Consider the following 17,713-nt stretch of genomic DNA (forward strand, 5'->3'; position numbering starts at 1 on the left):
TTTTCTGAAACAAAATAAATCAATACTTTAACTCATACATCTATTGGTCCCTCAATCCTACAGGGAAATAAATTCTGTTTCTTTTCTTTCCTGACCTGAAGTTTCTGGGGCATTTCACTCCCAGACTTTCGTGACATGCTTCTGAAGACGGGGGTGGGGGGAAAGAGACCTAAAGTCTCTTCACTTTCTTGAGACAAACAGACATACTAAGAAGGCTGTCAAATATTTCAAACTGTACATTAATTCATCTGAAGTTCTTTATCAAAAAGGAAAATACCTTATGATACAGCACTTATTCTATATTAATGTATGCTATATTACAGTATGTAACATATACTATATGGAATATTAAACCATTTACAAGCTAATATTATTACTACAATGGGAATGGGGTGGGGGAGAAGCAGCTTCTCAGAGTTCCTTCTCCTTTACATAGTGTAAGAACACCTACCTTTAGCAGTTAAAACCCTGCATTTTATGCCAGAGTTAAAATTCTTCTCACCCCAGGAAACAAGAATAATAATATCACTCTGGCCTATTTTTAAGGGACTGGATTTCTAAAATCACAAGGCAAATCTTAAGCCCAACCTTGGAATATAAGGTTTTTCTCAAATTCTTTTCATTATCACAAAAGATGAAACTGATGCTTTATGAAAACTTAAGGAGCAGATATACATCCAAGCAGCAAAACAGTGTGCTTGGGTACGATCTTCATTATACAGTTTGTTAGAAGTGCAGGAAGAATGCATTGTAAGGTAAGGAGAACAAAATGAGAGCATTTTGTAAAAATGCATTCTCTGCCTCAATGACCTTTTAAACTCACTATCAGTTGAAGTCTTATTTGTTCTGCTTGACCAATTACTAAAAAAACTGTCAGCCTTTTTAATAAGGAATCCAAGGGTGCAGTCAAACAAAATAAATGCTTTCCTTGGAAAAGATAAATTACATACAAAGTACAAATACATAGCACATTATCAAAGATATTTTACTTCTCTTTTTGATATGCTAGCATTTAAAAAAAACCTCTTCTAAATAGAATTGTGCCCAATAGTGTGTTTAAAAAAAATGTTTCAGGAGACAAGCTGGAAAAAAAAAATAGAGTTGTTAGTCAATGTTCTTTCCCCTCTGACTGTAGGGTCCTTCTAGATCAGCTATAAAGTAGTTACAAATAGCCAAGGTAATTTTTGCCCCTCTCAAAATTCCTTATTCAGCTTAAATGTAAGCTAGGAAGTAGTGGATGTATGTTAAACATTCCTGCATATAAACAAACCCAATAGAAATTCAGACCTATTCTATAATACTAATAAAACAACTCTATAATACTGAGGTAATTGCAGATGTGTTTTTTACAGCAAAGACACCGCAGATTTAAAATGCCTTTTTGCTCCTCTAATGCACACATTTCAGAAGTCAATACACCTCTACAAAGACTTCAGACTTCCTGATTTCCATCATAAATACTATTTCATCATATGCATGTTTTATTAGGGCTGAATGTGTTACAGGAAGAGATTTTTTTAAAAAACATAGCTTATTACAGGAAAATATTAAAAAACATAGCTTATTTCATTTTTTTAATTGGTCTTTATTACATCTAATAGCACCCCATGCATAGAATGTTCTTTCATCTAAATTCATCATCAAAGAAAACCCAAACAAAACACACAACCCTTTCTATTTACCACAACTTCACTGTTTGCCTGGCTTTTCTACATACAGCAAACTGTATGTAGTTAAAACTTCAAGAAGTATGGAAAATATACAAACACTTATTGTGCATGCACATCAACTTACAAATACAGCTACTAAACCCAGTACCTCATTCTTATCTTCCTGAAGGCCAAACGTACAGACTTCATATAAAACTTTTGGATGAAGAAGGAAATGCACTCCATGGCAGATCGAAGACACAGGCTTAGCAACATTATGAATACCTAAACAGTCCTTCAGTAAAAATAAAAGTGGGTTAGTTTTAAAATTCAAGATAGTCTCCACTACTACATGTTGTTTTATAGACTGCCTGAAATTGCCATCCTGTGAAAGGCTTTCTCTGCACAGTTTGGAAGGCTATATTTCTGAAAGCTAAACATTACAGACCTGGAAGAAACTCCATCTTTATAGATCAGAGATTGAAAACTCCTGCTGCTACACAGGCCTAAGAAATATAAAGTAGTTTCAGTTTTATTTTGAATAATAGTGAAATAAATTATACAAGCTTTCTATGCTGTTAAAGTAAGCAAAACTAAAACAGGAAGGTAAAAATCTCACTGAAAGACACAAGTGCCATTCAGTGGGGATAAGAGTGGGGGCTTTTTGTGAAAGACTAGCTACATCATCTTCGTACATTAGTTAATTGGGATAAAGCACAGTAAATTTAGGTGATGTCCATTACAGAAAATAAGAATTATGACAAAGTTTAATATCAAATTAGAAAAGTGATTTTTATTTTGTAAGCTAATATTAGTGAACACCTAAAATGACCTGATGTATATGATATTTCCATTCTTAATGTGGAACACAACCATACTTTTAGGAAGTTCATGCTCTTTATACCTTGGGCTATCTTTATTAAAAATTTTGGGAGCATCAAAATACTCACACAAAACAAAATCCAAACTAAAACAACAACTAATTAAAGTTCTAAAACAATGAGTACACAAAAGTACTTACATGTTCTTAAACACAACCCAAGCTTTCATACATAGGGAAAAATATACAGTTTTCTTTCACATTTTTTAAGACCTAACTAATTAAAGTGTAATCTAGGCAAATATTTATTCTGAAAGAGGTTTCCTTTTGTAAGTATCCTTGCAAAAATCAGAAGAGAGATCAACTCAAAATTATTTTTGCTTGGGTACAAAAAAACCCACAAACACACCCCCACCTCCCAAACAAAAAAACAAAAGAAAAACCCCCAAAACATAAGAAAACCAAAAGGGAAGTGAAAAATCGCTACAAAGGGAATAGAATCTGCCCTTGCAGAGTGAGTACATGTGAACTTCATCAGGTTCAACATGGCCAAGTGCAAGGTTCAGCTGATGGGTCATGGCAGGCCCAGGAGCAATACAGGCTGGGAGATGGAGTGAGAGCAGCCCTGCAGAGCACTTGGGGGTGCTGGTGGATGACAAGCTCAACATGTTCACAGCCCAAAAAGCCAACTGTATCCTGGACTGCATCAAATCAATCATGATCAGTAGATCAAGGGTGGTGATTCTGCCCCTCTACTCCGTTCTGGTTAGATCCCATCTGGAGTACTGCGTCCAGCTCGGGGAACTCCATTAGAAGACATGGAGCTGTTGGAGCAAGTCCAGGGCAGGACCACGGAGATGATCGGCGGCTCTCCTATGAAGGCAGGCTGAGACCGTGGGGCTTGTTCAGCCTGGAGAACAGACGGCTCCAGGAGGACTTCATTACAGCCTTTCAATACTTAAAGGGAGCTTATAAGAAAGATAGGGACAAAAATTTTAGTAGGGCTGGTTGCAATAGGACAAGAGACAATGGTTTTAAACCCATGGGGGTAGATTCTGGTTAGATATAAGGAACAAAATTTTTATGATGTGTGTGGTGAAACACTGGAACAGGTTTTCTAGAGAGGCTGTAGATGCTCCATCCCTGCAAACACTGTCAGGTTGGACAGGGCTCTGAGCAACCTTGATCTAGTCAAAGGAGGAGTTGGCCTAGATGATCTTTATAAGTGCCAACATGAACAAGTCTGTGATTTAATGAACCTCATTTCATTTCAACAGACAAGCAAAACAGAACATTTGAATTATTTTCAAAAGCTAAATTAAATAGAAATATTTCTTTATAACAGCAAAAAAACTAAGTGATCAGCATTAAGAATCCCTTCAATAAAAAAAATAAAATTCAGTCACTGTTTTTCCTCCTCCAGAGATCCTATCATTCTGAAGTGTAGTACCTGAAGTAACCCAACCAAGGAGAGTTAATACCAAAAACATAACAGCAAAGTGCAAGCCCAGGCCTATACATATTTCACAGCATATAACATGGCAAACAGAATTTGCATTAAAAATGCTTTTAATGAGAAAATAACATAATACACATAATTTAGTATAATAGTGAAAGGATTAATGATCAGTTCTAACCTTAACCACTTCCAAACAGCACTGATAGGCTTCAGTTTTTATCTTCAGCAAAGGATGAGACAATAGATGGAGAAGCACCTTCTGACCTTCAGCCTGGAGCAATGAGCTACCCTCGGCAGGCTTCCAACTAAAAATGAAAAAGAAATAATGTAACTATTATTTATTTTACAGTACCCATAGATATCTACAAAATTTTTCCTGCTAAATTTCAGGAAAAATACTTCTTGAAAAATGACTTAACAAAAGTTCAGAGATCACAGTATATTTACCAAAAAGCCTAGTATCAATCTTCACATTTGTATATTTAATTTTTTTACCGATATATGTAGGTAACCAAAGAACAGTTTTTCAAAATTTCATTCATCAAAATTAGGAACCTGACAAATGTTTATGTTCATCTCAAAGCATAAAAGTCTGTTGAGATTCAATATGCTCCTTATATCGTGGCATATGATTGCCAAAAAAAAAAAAAATTAATACTATGCTTTCAGAATGTTTTCCTTGTAGAGGTCAAGTCCATCTCACTATCACAAAGTACATGTATGTTCATTAAAACCAGAATTTCTTGTTGGCTTAAAAAGCAGTCAAATAATTAATTCTAAAACCACTGAAACACTAAAAAATGTTTTGACATTTCATAATTTAAAAGTCCTTAGCTTTTAAATATAGTTTCCACTGAAACAAGTCCCTTAAATTCTGAGTCAGTATGAAATTACGATCTTGTATTTCTAATTAAGTGTTCAATACAGAACCTTTCCAGGCACCACACGGTAATTTAAATTATTTTTAACTAGAGATGTGGAAAATCTAAAAAGCAATAAGATCATGCTGTTGAATAAATCAGAACCTACAATAAAGTAAGTCCTTCACAATTTGTGAAAGTAAAATAAGTTACACAAATACACTTGGGGAAAAGGGAATTCAGAAAGTTTGAAAGACAGGTCAAAGTGTTTTAAGAGTCAAAATAACATAGGAAATTATTATATAAAAATGTTGAAAAGCTTACACATAAAACATAATTTTTTTAGTATCTGAAATTAAATTTTCACTAAATCCACTACAGAAGTGACCTTTGAATGGCTAAAAGAAAACAATTGTTCAAATACAGGGAATAAAAAAGTCGAGCTTCTACTTGCGATAGTGTATCCATACAAAAAATTATATTTTCTCAAGTCAGAGTTTTAATGTACTCACATATCTGAGCATATGTGAATGCATTCCTGAAGCAAGGGAAAGTGTTGATGGTAGGGTAGACTGCGCAAGGCCTGATCTGCCAATTCCACTAATTCAGAAAGATTCTTGTCCCCCTGAAAAGCAAAATGAAGAGAAATAAACAGAATTAATAATATTACAGTATACCACATAAAACTTCCAGAAGTTATTGTAAGTTAATGCATCTGCTAACTAGGGTTTGGTTCAATATTTCACAGAGTTTATAACTAACCTGATTAACAAATGAAATAGATTTCAAACAAGCAGATTTTAGAACCTACTCCTCGGAGCTGAAAACCCTTCAGCTGCTAAATCCAAATAAACTGCTATTAAACCAATGGGAATAATGTATGTCTAAAATTTCACAGCATAAACACTATAACTCTACTGAAAACATTTTCTAAAATGCCCAAGAACAGACTCATCCTTGAATACTTTATGACTTTAATCAAATTATTGATTTTTAAATCAGGATGCATTTTATGTGAGAAGAGTATAATGAAAGATTTAACTATTAGTCTTCTAAAAATTCACTATTGAAGAGTAAGTTTGGGTTGTTTATTTTTTTAATTTTAGTAAATATATCTTCTCACTTTTGGTTACCAAATACATTAAACATGAGCCACTTAAATTTGATGAAGTCAGTTTATAAAATAATGCTTACGATGAAGTTAGGTATTGCTTTTAAGTTCAAAACCTGCCTATACAATAGGATATATTAACTCAGATTTAAGTCAGCACTATGTTTCTATTGCTGTATTTTATTACTTTGTTTTAGTATCAACGGAATAAGTATTTTGTGCAATAGTCTGGGTAATGGAGAATATTTCAATGCTGTGTCAGAATCTTTTAACTAATAATGCAGAGTATATTAGCTGGCTTCATAGCAAAGTGAAACATACACCTGGAAGCAGCTGTTTATTACAGCTACAATTGCCAAGCAGGTGGGAATTAAAATTTTCTGGTTTCAATATTGGACAATGTAGACACACACTCACACTGTATATTTAAATAGAATATTTACTTCTTTTTTTACTTCTTTGCCTATAAAAGAGCTTGTGCCTACTTCTACTCTCCAAGTATTTATTTATTTATTTGGTTTTACTTCAGATAAGATTTTTAAGAACATCATGAATAGTATTAGTGAAAACAAACATAAATTAACTACATCTTGTGTAGTATGGAATACTCATACTTATGGATTTTCTTTGGCTATGCTAGAATATAGTTTTTATCACAGAGAAATATAAGTGGATGAAAGGAATTGCCTACAAGAAATATTTTATTATATCAAGTTCCAAACCTTCTTATGAACTTCATTCATAAAGCTGCAAGTGCATTCGATCGAATATGCCACTTCTGAAGCTTGTTTATAAATGTTGTAGTTCTCAGTACTCATCTGCTCCAGATAGGCTGCAATGGATTCATGAATGCTTGGGTATTCCAAAGAGAAGGGCACATCCAGGGAGAGAAGAAATAAAGCGTTCAGCAAACCCTTTTGTGAAACTTTATTTGCCTTTGAAAAAGAAAACAAATATCAGAATAGCAGCCTGAAAATAGAGTTAAACCAACAACAGCATTTGCAGGCATTCAACAACTACATTCACTACTGCTGCAACTTAAAAAGAAAAGAAAGAAGCACTTATCAAATGAGTTCTTCATGAAGATTTTTCTTTTAATTAAAAAGGGAGAGCTTATTAGATGTCAGTCCTAACGTCAGACTTGCAACTAGTCACAAAAGTCGTGTATGCCCCAGCCACAGTGCTAACAACCACACGCACCACCGGCCAGGATCAATTTACTGTCTAACCACTAGATGGCAGAGAACACACAGACCATAATTATTTCTGTATTTAATAAAAAGCTGTCTACGTTTCTCCATAGTAATACCACATATTCAGGACTGGGATTTCTGTTGTCTTTGTTTTGGTGGTTTTACTGCAAATGTTCAACATCCCTTCAACTCAAATTTTAACTTCTAACTTTTTTCCAACTCTTGTCATACACAGAATTGAAACTTTGTACAGAAGAGCATAAGGACAAAAAATATATACAGTAATTAAATTAGTTTGTATACATTTATGTTCAGGTACAATAGACTACTTATATTAATAGCAACAGACTTATTGTGACAAAAAAATCCTGTAACTCAAAATATCTCTCCTACTCAGATAGAAGAATGTCTAAAACAGCTACAGTGCAGTAAAAATGTATCCAAAAATGTAAACCCACACAGACTTAAACACCTAACACTTTCCATCCCACAAACTTCCAAACATCAGCCTCCCATCTCTAATGAACAGGAAAAAAAAGGGGGGGGGGGGAGGGAATAAAAATCAAAGTGCTACAACAGAATTTCTTCTAAAGAACATTGGAAGCAGAGACTAATTAAAAACACTATTGATGTCTGAAACATAATTGCTTACTATCTTCCATCAAATGAAAAATGAAGATTATGACTATTATGTAGTTCTAATCTTAGTCTTGCTTGCAAGCATACTATAAACGAGCAGGGGGCAGCATAGCTTTGCAAACCACACATTACACCAGAAAAGAGAAAAGCATTACAGGAGGAAAAAGATCACTGAATTTAAAAACTCATTAAAAAGACATAAAAAATATTTTGGAAGACTTGAAATCTGCAGAAGATTTCGCAGGATGCATTCCTGTGTGACCTAGGTGATCCTCCTCTGGCAGAGGGGTTGGACTAAATGATCTTTCCAGGTCCCTTCCAACCCCTAGCATCCTGCAATTCTGTGTGAATGCACTGATAACTGAAGAACAAAGTTGCCTTCTGTGATCATACATCATTAAATTTCTCTGTCCAGTGACTATTTACCCAGTACTAATAACTGAGAAAGGTATCACTTCTTTTCCCCCCTCTTAAAATCCAAAACCAAAAGACAATCACTTAAAATTAGTATTAGCATACCTTTTCTACAGGGAGAAGTATTTGCAGCAGTCTGACAGTAAAGAGTGAAATGCTAATAAAAGCCATTCTGTGATGCACCAACATCACCTCGGGCTGCTCTGCACTTATATTGGTTTTGTGATATAATATAGTTTCTCCAAGCAAACCCAAGATCAGAAGCAATTTGTCTTTCTGAAAACAAGATCAAAAATACAATCATTAGAAATAATTGAAGCATTACTCTGTCTTTAGTGTTTATACAGCACACATAGCAGCATTAACACAATCATACCACATAATTTAAAAATGCAGAAATGGTACAAAGTACAGTGTTTTGTCTGTCATCTGACCATTAGTTCTAGATCTCACTCTACCTTCACTCTGTGGTCAGTAATTACCCATTAGTGGTTACTGTCCCTACTCCTCAACCCAATCCAATTCCTGCTCACTAAATTTTTGAGGTTCTGCATTTTAACTATTTTGAAATTCACTTTTAATATGAAAAAAACCCCAGAAGCTGGTTTGAACCAGCTAATAAAGCTTTACCTTAAAAAATAATTTAAAAAAACCCAAAGAACAAAAACATGATCCATGCTTTGAGAACATTGAATTGGTTTTATGGCTTTTCATTCTCAAAGGAAACAGCAACACATTTCTCATGTTATGTAAAATCCTACTATCATTTGGAAAAAGCCAGCTCATTGACACTGGAGAAAACAAAATTATTATCTAGAATTTTGGTCATCTGAAGAAGCCAGGTTTGTGCTAAGGGGCACTAGAATAAAGGTAACATTAATTTCAGTTGCCAGTTTTGTAATGCCAAATAGTAACAAAGACCTTTAGCTTTTTCATTCCAGAAATCAATAATCACTGTTAAGCAATTAGGAACTACTTATATAACTCAACAAGCTTAAAGAAAATGACGTGAAGCAATTGACTAAATCAAATCAGTCTCAAAGTAATTATCACTACACATTATCACACAGTAAGATGAAAGGATTTGTATTCATTTTAAGGACTTCAAAAAATAAAGTTTCTCTCTGCCCTGCTCTATTTTGCAGAGGCAGGAAGAGCCTCTGCTTCAAGACCACGGAGTCTCGAATCACGAGTAGATTAGAAAGCTTATTCCTCCCTGAGAGAGGGATGACTGTCTCTGAGCTAGTGATCCAAAAGGGCTGGGGGGCTACGGCAACCTGCACTACCTAACTTTTTGACACAGCAGAACCAACTACACTTGATGCACAGGACAAAACTAGAAAACAGTAAAATTTTACTTGGGAGAAAGGAAGCATAAAAACACAGGTAAAACACATACAGTTACAAACTTCAGTATTTGCCAATGTGATCTCCAAAATACCTTTTTTTCACAGAGATGTTCCAGTGAAGAATTTTAAAAATAGATTAACAAAGAAACATAAAGCAATAAAGTTACTCAAGAATTGCTTTCTAGTTTCCTAGAAAGGAGATGTGTGACCTCTTTCACTTGGAATTAATACAAAATACAGAGTGGAAGCACGTTTTCTAAGCAATGAAACCTAGCAACTTTAAAAACACAGCCTACTTCTGATAAAAGACATTTTATTTAATGTAATACTAACTAATATAAAAGTGAGTTTAATGTTTGTTTTTTTTTCTAAAATTGTCCAGGTTTTTTTATTTACTGAAACACTACGAAAGATGAAGAGCTGGGGTTTTTTATCTCCTTTTTTGCAATTTCTTTGTTAGAATTACATTTATTGAATTGCACTGCACAGTCCAGTTCTGCATCACAAATTGATGCAAATTCTTAACTTTCAATAGGAAGTCAATTTTATATCTGAAAAGTATTTTACTAATAAATGCCAAAGTTCTACCAATGGAATAATGTTATACCAGCAAAGCTTTTTTTTTTCCTTTTCCTTTTTTTAAAATCAATATAATTGTACACATTGTATTATTTGCAGAGTTTTGCTCATTAGTATAGCCTGGAAACAAACATTCTCCTACTAACAACAATCAGTAAGTATGATGCACATGGGATGATGTTCAGAGTTTCTACTATAGTTTGACATATTTAAAGGCAATGGAATATATTGCTTTTGGTCATGCAAGATGAAAGGTTATATTAAGCTTTACTTAAATGTTCTGCAAAGAACCTTCAGTATTGACTTGATGTACATCATTTATAATAGGTTATGACAGATGAGTACCCTAAATTCAAAGAAAAGTTCTCATTCACTGCTAGGTCCTATGAATAATATAAATATTAATTTTTTTAAAACAGAGAATAGGAAATCCTACAGTAGTCTTTTAATTAGTAATTACTGCAATGCCACTGTTTCATATTGAGTGGTACTTTCAAAAATTCTAACTTACATCATGTGCATTTAAGACTACACTTAAGTCTTCAGACAAGTTTCAGTCTGCAACTCTGGTATGTTTGTTATGTGCAGAAGTCATATTGGCTTGTTTCAGCTTTCAGTTGTCTTTGAAAACGCAAGTCACCATTGTTATTTCATATCTTATTCACTAATTTGATAACTAATGTATATAACAATTCTCAACAGTGCTCAGGTATGCATTTCCTGCAATTTTAATTGTTCAGGCAACAGCACCTTGATGCTTTGAATCTCGCCTGGGCCAATAAAGCTTCTTCCTTTCTTTCCCAACCGAGCAACAGAATTAAGGGTCTTTAGTCCTGTGTAGGAATTGGATAGCATGTATCTTACAACTTCAGCCTTGGATCTAAATAGTTAACCCCCCATAGACAGTTTCTAACAAGCAAAGAATTTGAAAGATGTTGTTTACATCAAATTGTTCTCCAACACATCCTTCAGATCTTTTTCCCTACACGTGTTTCTCTCAATGGTTGCTTAACAGACTTTCACTACAAGACAAAATTCGGTACTTATTTTCTTCAGGTGTAACCTCAACTATCACATAGTAAAGGAACTTATATTTAAAATAAAAAGTGGGCAGTGATAGAACCTAGTAATAAACTAAGATTTTCAAAAAGGTAGCTCAGCAGAAGATTATATATGTATATGAATCACTGCAGAAAGTGTCGGAGGCTTATAAAAGCAGATTGTTAAACACATCTGATCAAAGTCTAAAGAATCTTACCAATTCCAATGCAAAGAGACTATCATCTTCCCAAACGTTCTCAGAAATAGCATCACCAATAAGGAACATGTCTTCAACAAGCAATTCAAGAACTTCCATCGTCACTCTCCTACTGCCTACAAGTACAAGAGAGAGGATAAATTAAAATACAAGATATTATGCTTTGATATTCAGCAAACACCATTTTGAACAAGGGATTATTCCAAATCCAACATTCTAGTATTTTAATTTTCCTATAGACTTCTAAAGTAATGCTTATTGCCCTCATCCACCAATAGATTTGAATCATTGAAGACAGCAACTACACGAAAATCACAACAGCAGAGATTAAAGCAATCATATACATGAAAAAAGACCGCATTTCCTTAAATCTTATAGTACTACAGAAAACTTTATTACAGCTGTAAATTAAATTACTAGACTTCTTGTAAGTTCAGAATAAAGTCACTTAATTTCCCCTGTACAGACAGCTGGTTACAGATCTTCTGTATATATTACATATTCCCCCCTCATCTGTATTTTTGGTATATCAGGAGTGACTTTCTTCCTAGATAATTTTGTCTGAGATCTTTTGAAAGGTAAGGAGATGAATACCCATTTAATCCATTTGTACTTTTTGCCATAAGAATTTTCCCCCTTGCTTTTAGGTTAATATTTATTCGTGTTCATTGCTCCTTCTGATTCAGTATCTCTTAAGAACAAGGCTGTTAATCTGGTCTGTCTGCTAGTGACTTCTATGCTTCCTGCAGCTTTATGCTGGAACACAGGGCTGCAAAGAAACCTGACCCAAGCTTAAATATTTTTACTACAAAAATAAGCCTCCCCTCTAAAGCCCCCGGACAATGAGACAATAGGGAAGAAGAGGTCAAAGGCTAGAAGGCTTCACGAAGAACAAGACAGAATAGCTGGAGCCAGACCAAGTATTTCCAACCTCATGCACCAAAGGATGCCAAAACTGTCTGGCATCCTAGGGAACCATACGGTGACAGTTTCCCCCAAATACTCAATTTAGTGCAACTGTTGGCTTAGTTACTTGTTGATGGTATTTTTTTATTTAAAACCACATATAGATTTCACAGAACACCCTTGAATTTCCAATTCATTTTTTAACTACCATAAAAATTTTGCATCCTTCAAATCCCTTTAAGAAAAAAAAAAGCAAGCATATTATGATTAAACATCAATTTTTTGTCACTTTTTCGATTTTTTGTAGATTTTATACACTGTAGAAGCCTTGTTGATACACTTGAGGAAAAATGTATCTCTGTGTGAGTGTGACTGTGTATGTAATGACAACGACCACAGCTCATGCAATTTGCAGTCTAAGGGATCTGTTCTGAGTGAGCATATGGCAGAGAATGGCACAGGGCCTTTATGAAAGCTTGCTTTTTCATACCATACAGAAATGCTGTTTTCCCCTTATTTGAGGCAAAATGTTGCCAGTTTGAAGAGTACATGCTGAAAATTCCCAAAAGCACTTCTCCGTAATTATTTTGCAAAATCCTAATCAAGTTTCTGCAATTAAACATTTGAAATATGACTTCATAAATTTCTCCACTATAATGCAAAAATTACAAACTGCTGGTTTTGAGTTACAAATTCAGAAATATTTTTAAGCTAATAACTATACACATCTGCCACTATGCTTTACTGTAGCTATCATGATCTATAGACATGTAAATTGATTTCACCATACTCTTACCTGAATATATCAGGAAAATACTCATTTCCTAACACCTGTGGCAATTAGTACGTGCTAAGAATTCTTTATTACTAAACACATAGCAAGACAGATAACAATGACTGCAATATAAGTCTTTTGCTGTTCAGATTTCAATAACTGTCTTTAAGGCATGCAGTATTAACACTGAACTTCAGACAAGTATGGTAGCTTAAAACTCATCACAAAAAAAACCCACAACAAAAAACCAAACACGACCCACACCACTATTGATTCCTGAAATACCTTCACTCACAACACAGTCCAGCACAAAGGAAGAAAAAAAAAAATCCACAAGGAACAGAATCTGAGCTCAACTGAAATACATGTTATACTGTAAAATACAAGCAAGCAATTTTTACAGTAAGCTTACTGGTTTTCGTTTACCCAGTAGTTTTACAGAAGAAAATCTATACTATACCATATCCACCACATACAGTGATAACAATATCAGTAAATGTGTCTGCTGCTTTTACTGAGGAAAGCAACTCCAAATATATAACCACACAAGAAACAGTGTGTTACTGTGTGCCACTGTCTCACAGTATTAGAGTGTGCCTTCAGATCAGAGGATTTCAGATCAATGGGAACAGGACAAAAATATTAGCTTGCTTACAATCTATGTCTCATTACAGCACTGTGGAAAAAAGAAGAAATATTATCTAGCAGGTTAAAAAGCGTAATAAAACCCCAAGGGCAAGAGAAACAAAGACAGATCAACTTCATCTGAAAATGAAGCTCTTAATTCTATGATAAGGTGCAAAGTATCTTGGAAGATGGAAAAATTCACTGTATTTTAGCTCAGCAGATTTGAAGTGACATCTGCCAGAAACAGAAAACATAAAAAAATAAATTTCCTGCAGTTTCACATTCTAAATAAAAGATTCCAGAAGTGATACATGTGATTGTGAAGAATTAGTACTTAAATATCACTGTTCTGTAAGGGGGAAACAAAACTTTTATTCATTTTAGGTTTATTCAATCCTTATTTTTTTTTGGTAATAAAAAAATTTTCCTTCAAACACAGATTAATGCTGACATTTCTATGAAATGCACTAGTAAATCACTATTTTGTGACAGAACAGAAAGTCATAGAACGTTATAAACAATCACGAAAACAATAAAAAGTACAAGTTGCATATATATTTCATGTAAGTTTTATAAGTTATTGCCTCTATCCAGCTCAGGAAATGTTGACAGGTATATTACAAAACTTTTTGTATGCTAGTTGTAAACAGATGTTTATGACTTATTTATTTATGACTGTTTATTGTCATAAACAAATACAACTTTTTGTATTCTAGTCATAAACAGATACAAAATTCCAGCTCCTAGATTTGAAAACCTTACCACGTTTACCAATCACATTGTTTTGCAACCAGATACTGTTTTAGACAACCTACGAGCAAAAGGATTTTGCTTTCAAAAAGGCTTTGCAATTTAGAACCTTCGTAACTTTTTTTTTAAAAAAAACCTTACAATTAGACTATCATTACTTAGAATTTTTCTTAAAACATTATAAGAACAAAATCAAACCTTTTTCCATGATTGTTATTTCCTATTTCCTGAACAGGAGGAAAACTATATACTCAAAGACATCTGAACACACGTTTTATTAAGTGTAGTTATTATTTCATCTTTTTGAATAACATTTGAATAACATTTTTATTCAGCCACACTATTTTCTACATCCAGTTTTTCCTGCCACTATTCCCCATTTGTAAAAATCACTTGAAACTTCTGCAGCAATTCTGGAAATCAACTAGAAGATTCAATCTTTATGACCTGAACAAAGTCCCTAGAAAAGACCTGTTATAACTAGCTACAGTGTATCAGTAATTATGTATAACTTACTTATTTAAGGTACTCCTAATAACAACTACTTAAGAGGTTTCGTCACAGTTTTGCATGGCTGGGTTCTACTGGAGAAGGCGGGGATGAAGAGGTGGCTTCTGCAAGAAGCTTCTAGAAGCTGTCTGCAGGCCCCAGAGAGTAAAATATCATCCAATTCAAGGCCAGAGCCAAGCCCATCAGCCATGGTCACAGCACCTCTGGGAATCACATTTAGGAGAAAAAAAAACAAAAAACCAACAAAAAAACCTGCAGGCAGCTGCATTTTGTCACCAGAGAAAGGAGTGAGAAGATGTAAGAAACTGTGCAGATACCAAAGCCAGGGAAGAAGGAAGGGGCAGAAGCGAAATGAGGTGCTCCAGGTGCCAGACAGAGATTCCACTGCAGCCTGTGGACAAGACAATGGTGAAGCAGGCTGTCCCCTCACAGCCCATGGATAAGGATGGGGAGCAGAGACCATTAACAGCCTGTGGAGAGACCAACCCACACCACAGCAGGTTTGCCAGGGGACTTCTGACTCTGTAGGGGACCAGGTTGGAGGAGTCTGTGCCTGAAGGTCAGCACCCCATGGAAGGGAGCCACACTGAGGCAACTGGTGAGGAGATGATGCCCTGATAGAAAGGACTTATGTTGGAGAAGTTCATGGAGGGCTGTCCCACGTGGGTGGGACCCCACAGTGCAGCAAGGGAAGGGTGTGTGGAATGCCCCTCACACTAAGAAGGAAAACAGCTCGGGAGGAACTGACTGAACCCCCCCAGTTCCCCAGTCCCTGCCCCTCCCTGTGCTGCGATACAGGATGAAGAAGGGAGAAAAATTATGACTAAAATCAAGTCCGCTAAGAAGGGAAGGGTGGGGGGAAGGTGCTTTAAGATCTGGTTGCACTTCTCATTACCCGACTCTAGTGTCACTGAGTGTGGGGTGCAGTGTAATAAATTAGTTTTCTTTCCTTTCTTGTATGTTGAGTCTGTTTTGCCCATGACACTGATCGCAGAGTGATCCCTCTCTGTCCTTATCACAAATCCTAAGCCTCCCAATACATATTTTCTTCCCTGTCCAGCTGAAAAAAAGAGTGATGGAATGGCTTTGGTAGACATTTGGCCTCTTGCCCAGGCTAAACCACCACAGGTTTGTACTACAGATGAGAAGGATAAATAAGTGAAATACTTAATTCAAAGTCTTTTCTCACCTGTTCTTAGAAGAGGGATTGCATTTTCCAAGACAGAAACACAGAACTGAGGAAGGCTAAGCTGCTTCATCTGCAATTCCAAAGTGTCCTCATTTTCAATATCCGATAGGTCAATATGTCCCACATCAAGTGGGGAATGTAGAGATATTCTGGAGGTTGCATTTGCTTGAGTACTGTTTCCACTTAAAACAACAAACAAAACAAAATAAACAAGAGACATAGTTAACTTGTAAAACGAAAACCCACATATGTATAGATGTTAAAAAATATCATCAGGTATTTTAACGTCCTACTTATTTAATGGATCCTTCCTTCCAACACAATTTTCCTCTGCTACCTACCAATGTTGCAGGAAAAGAGGGCTTTTGTTTGGTTGGTTTTTTTTAAGTGTCAGAACTGGCAGCATCACAAGTAAATGCCTACTGTCTTGGCAGTCATCTTCAAATGCACTTAGAAATGCATACCGGAAGAAATACAGATGCAATGAAAATGATATTGCAAGAGAAAAAACGGCTGATTTGAAATGTTATTTTTGATGAACAGTCTATCAAAGCCACTTAAAAAATCGTATCTCAGCTTGAACCATGCCTACTACATTAAAATCATTCTATGTGGCTAGCCAAAAGAATTCTGAGAAGGAAAATTAATGAAGCATGCCCTATGTTTAAGCCTGCAGGACTTCTTTGTCCACCGTAAACTGGAAAAATATTCCCTTGTCCATGAAGGCCTTAAATTCAACTCAGCATATATTATAAAACATGCATCTAGTTGCTATAATATAAATATAATTATTGCAGTATAATTAATTAGCATTAATATAACTTAAAATTATGAGCTCTATATACAGTTCATAGTATTTTCCAATTGCTTTCAAAAAATAATCTAATATTACTGATAGCAATATAATTAATACAAGTCAGATCATATGTTTTTAAAATGTTTTTTTCTTATCCCAAACTACATTTAGCAATCCTGAATTGTTTTAAAAGGCTGTACGACTTTTATAGTTCTTTTTTGTTTAGCTGCTTTTTTTTGTATTAAACAAGCTGAAAAAATGAATTGTGGTATGACTGTGTTACATTTCGACAATATAATCTAAGACATGTATAAAGAATAGCAATTAAGAATTTTAACGCCAACTTATTTTAAGAGGTCAAGAGAAGACTGCAAGTAAAACAGACAAGTTCACCAATATTCTCACTTACCAGAGGGTAAGGAAGGAGAGGTATCAATCATAAAAACAATTCAGAGGAGGAAAGGTTAAGATTCCAGGCAGAATTTGAAACAGACAAACAGATAGATTGGAGAGTCTCAAGATTTAAGAACAAGGAAAAAGAAAAAAGTTAAATATAGAACAGCGATTAAAAAAAGAAAAATATATTACAATTATGTCAAAAAAGACAAGATTCACTAAAGCTGTTGCATAGCAAAATCAGCAATGTCAGCAACACTACAGTCATTTCCCTCTATCATATTTTCTATTCTTCACGGTTTTCTGTATATTGTTTCTGGGCTAAATTGTATCTTTGCAAGAAATGGGATTCGTGGGCAGTAAGCAACTCTACCGCAGCACACAGGATGCAAGAAGATAAAAACATGCAGTCATGAACAACTCATAATACAGC

General features: G+C 34.9%; 1 protein-coding gene across 1 annotated transcript in view; it reads right to left on the bottom strand.

Moving 5' to 3' along the window:
- The window catches only part of RTTN (rotatin), a gene marked incomplete at both ends in the record, with an annotated part of 86,762 nt that overhangs the window by 61,975 nt on the left and 7,074 nt on the right, over window positions 1–17,713 (bottom strand). The window contains 7 exons of the mRNA XM_084279810.1: window positions 1,819–1,944; window positions 4,107–4,233; window positions 5,301–5,413; window positions 6,622–6,834; window positions 8,251–8,421; window positions 11,332–11,447; window positions 16,089–16,270. Of these exons, the coding sequence (XP_084135936.1) occupies window positions 1,819–1,944; window positions 4,107–4,233; window positions 5,301–5,413; window positions 6,622–6,834; window positions 8,251–8,421; window positions 11,332–11,447; window positions 16,089–16,270 (1,048 nt within the window). The remainder of the gene's footprint in view (window positions 1–1,818; window positions 1,945–4,106; window positions 4,234–5,300; window positions 5,414–6,621; window positions 6,835–8,250; window positions 8,422–11,331; window positions 11,448–16,088; window positions 16,271–17,713) is intronic.

The sequence above is a fragment of the Gallinula chloropus genome (genome assembly GCF_964237585.1).
Source record: "Gallinula chloropus genome assembly, chromosome: 2".
Lineage (NCBI taxonomy): Eukaryota > Metazoa > Chordata > Aves > Gruiformes > Rallidae > Gallinula > Gallinula chloropus.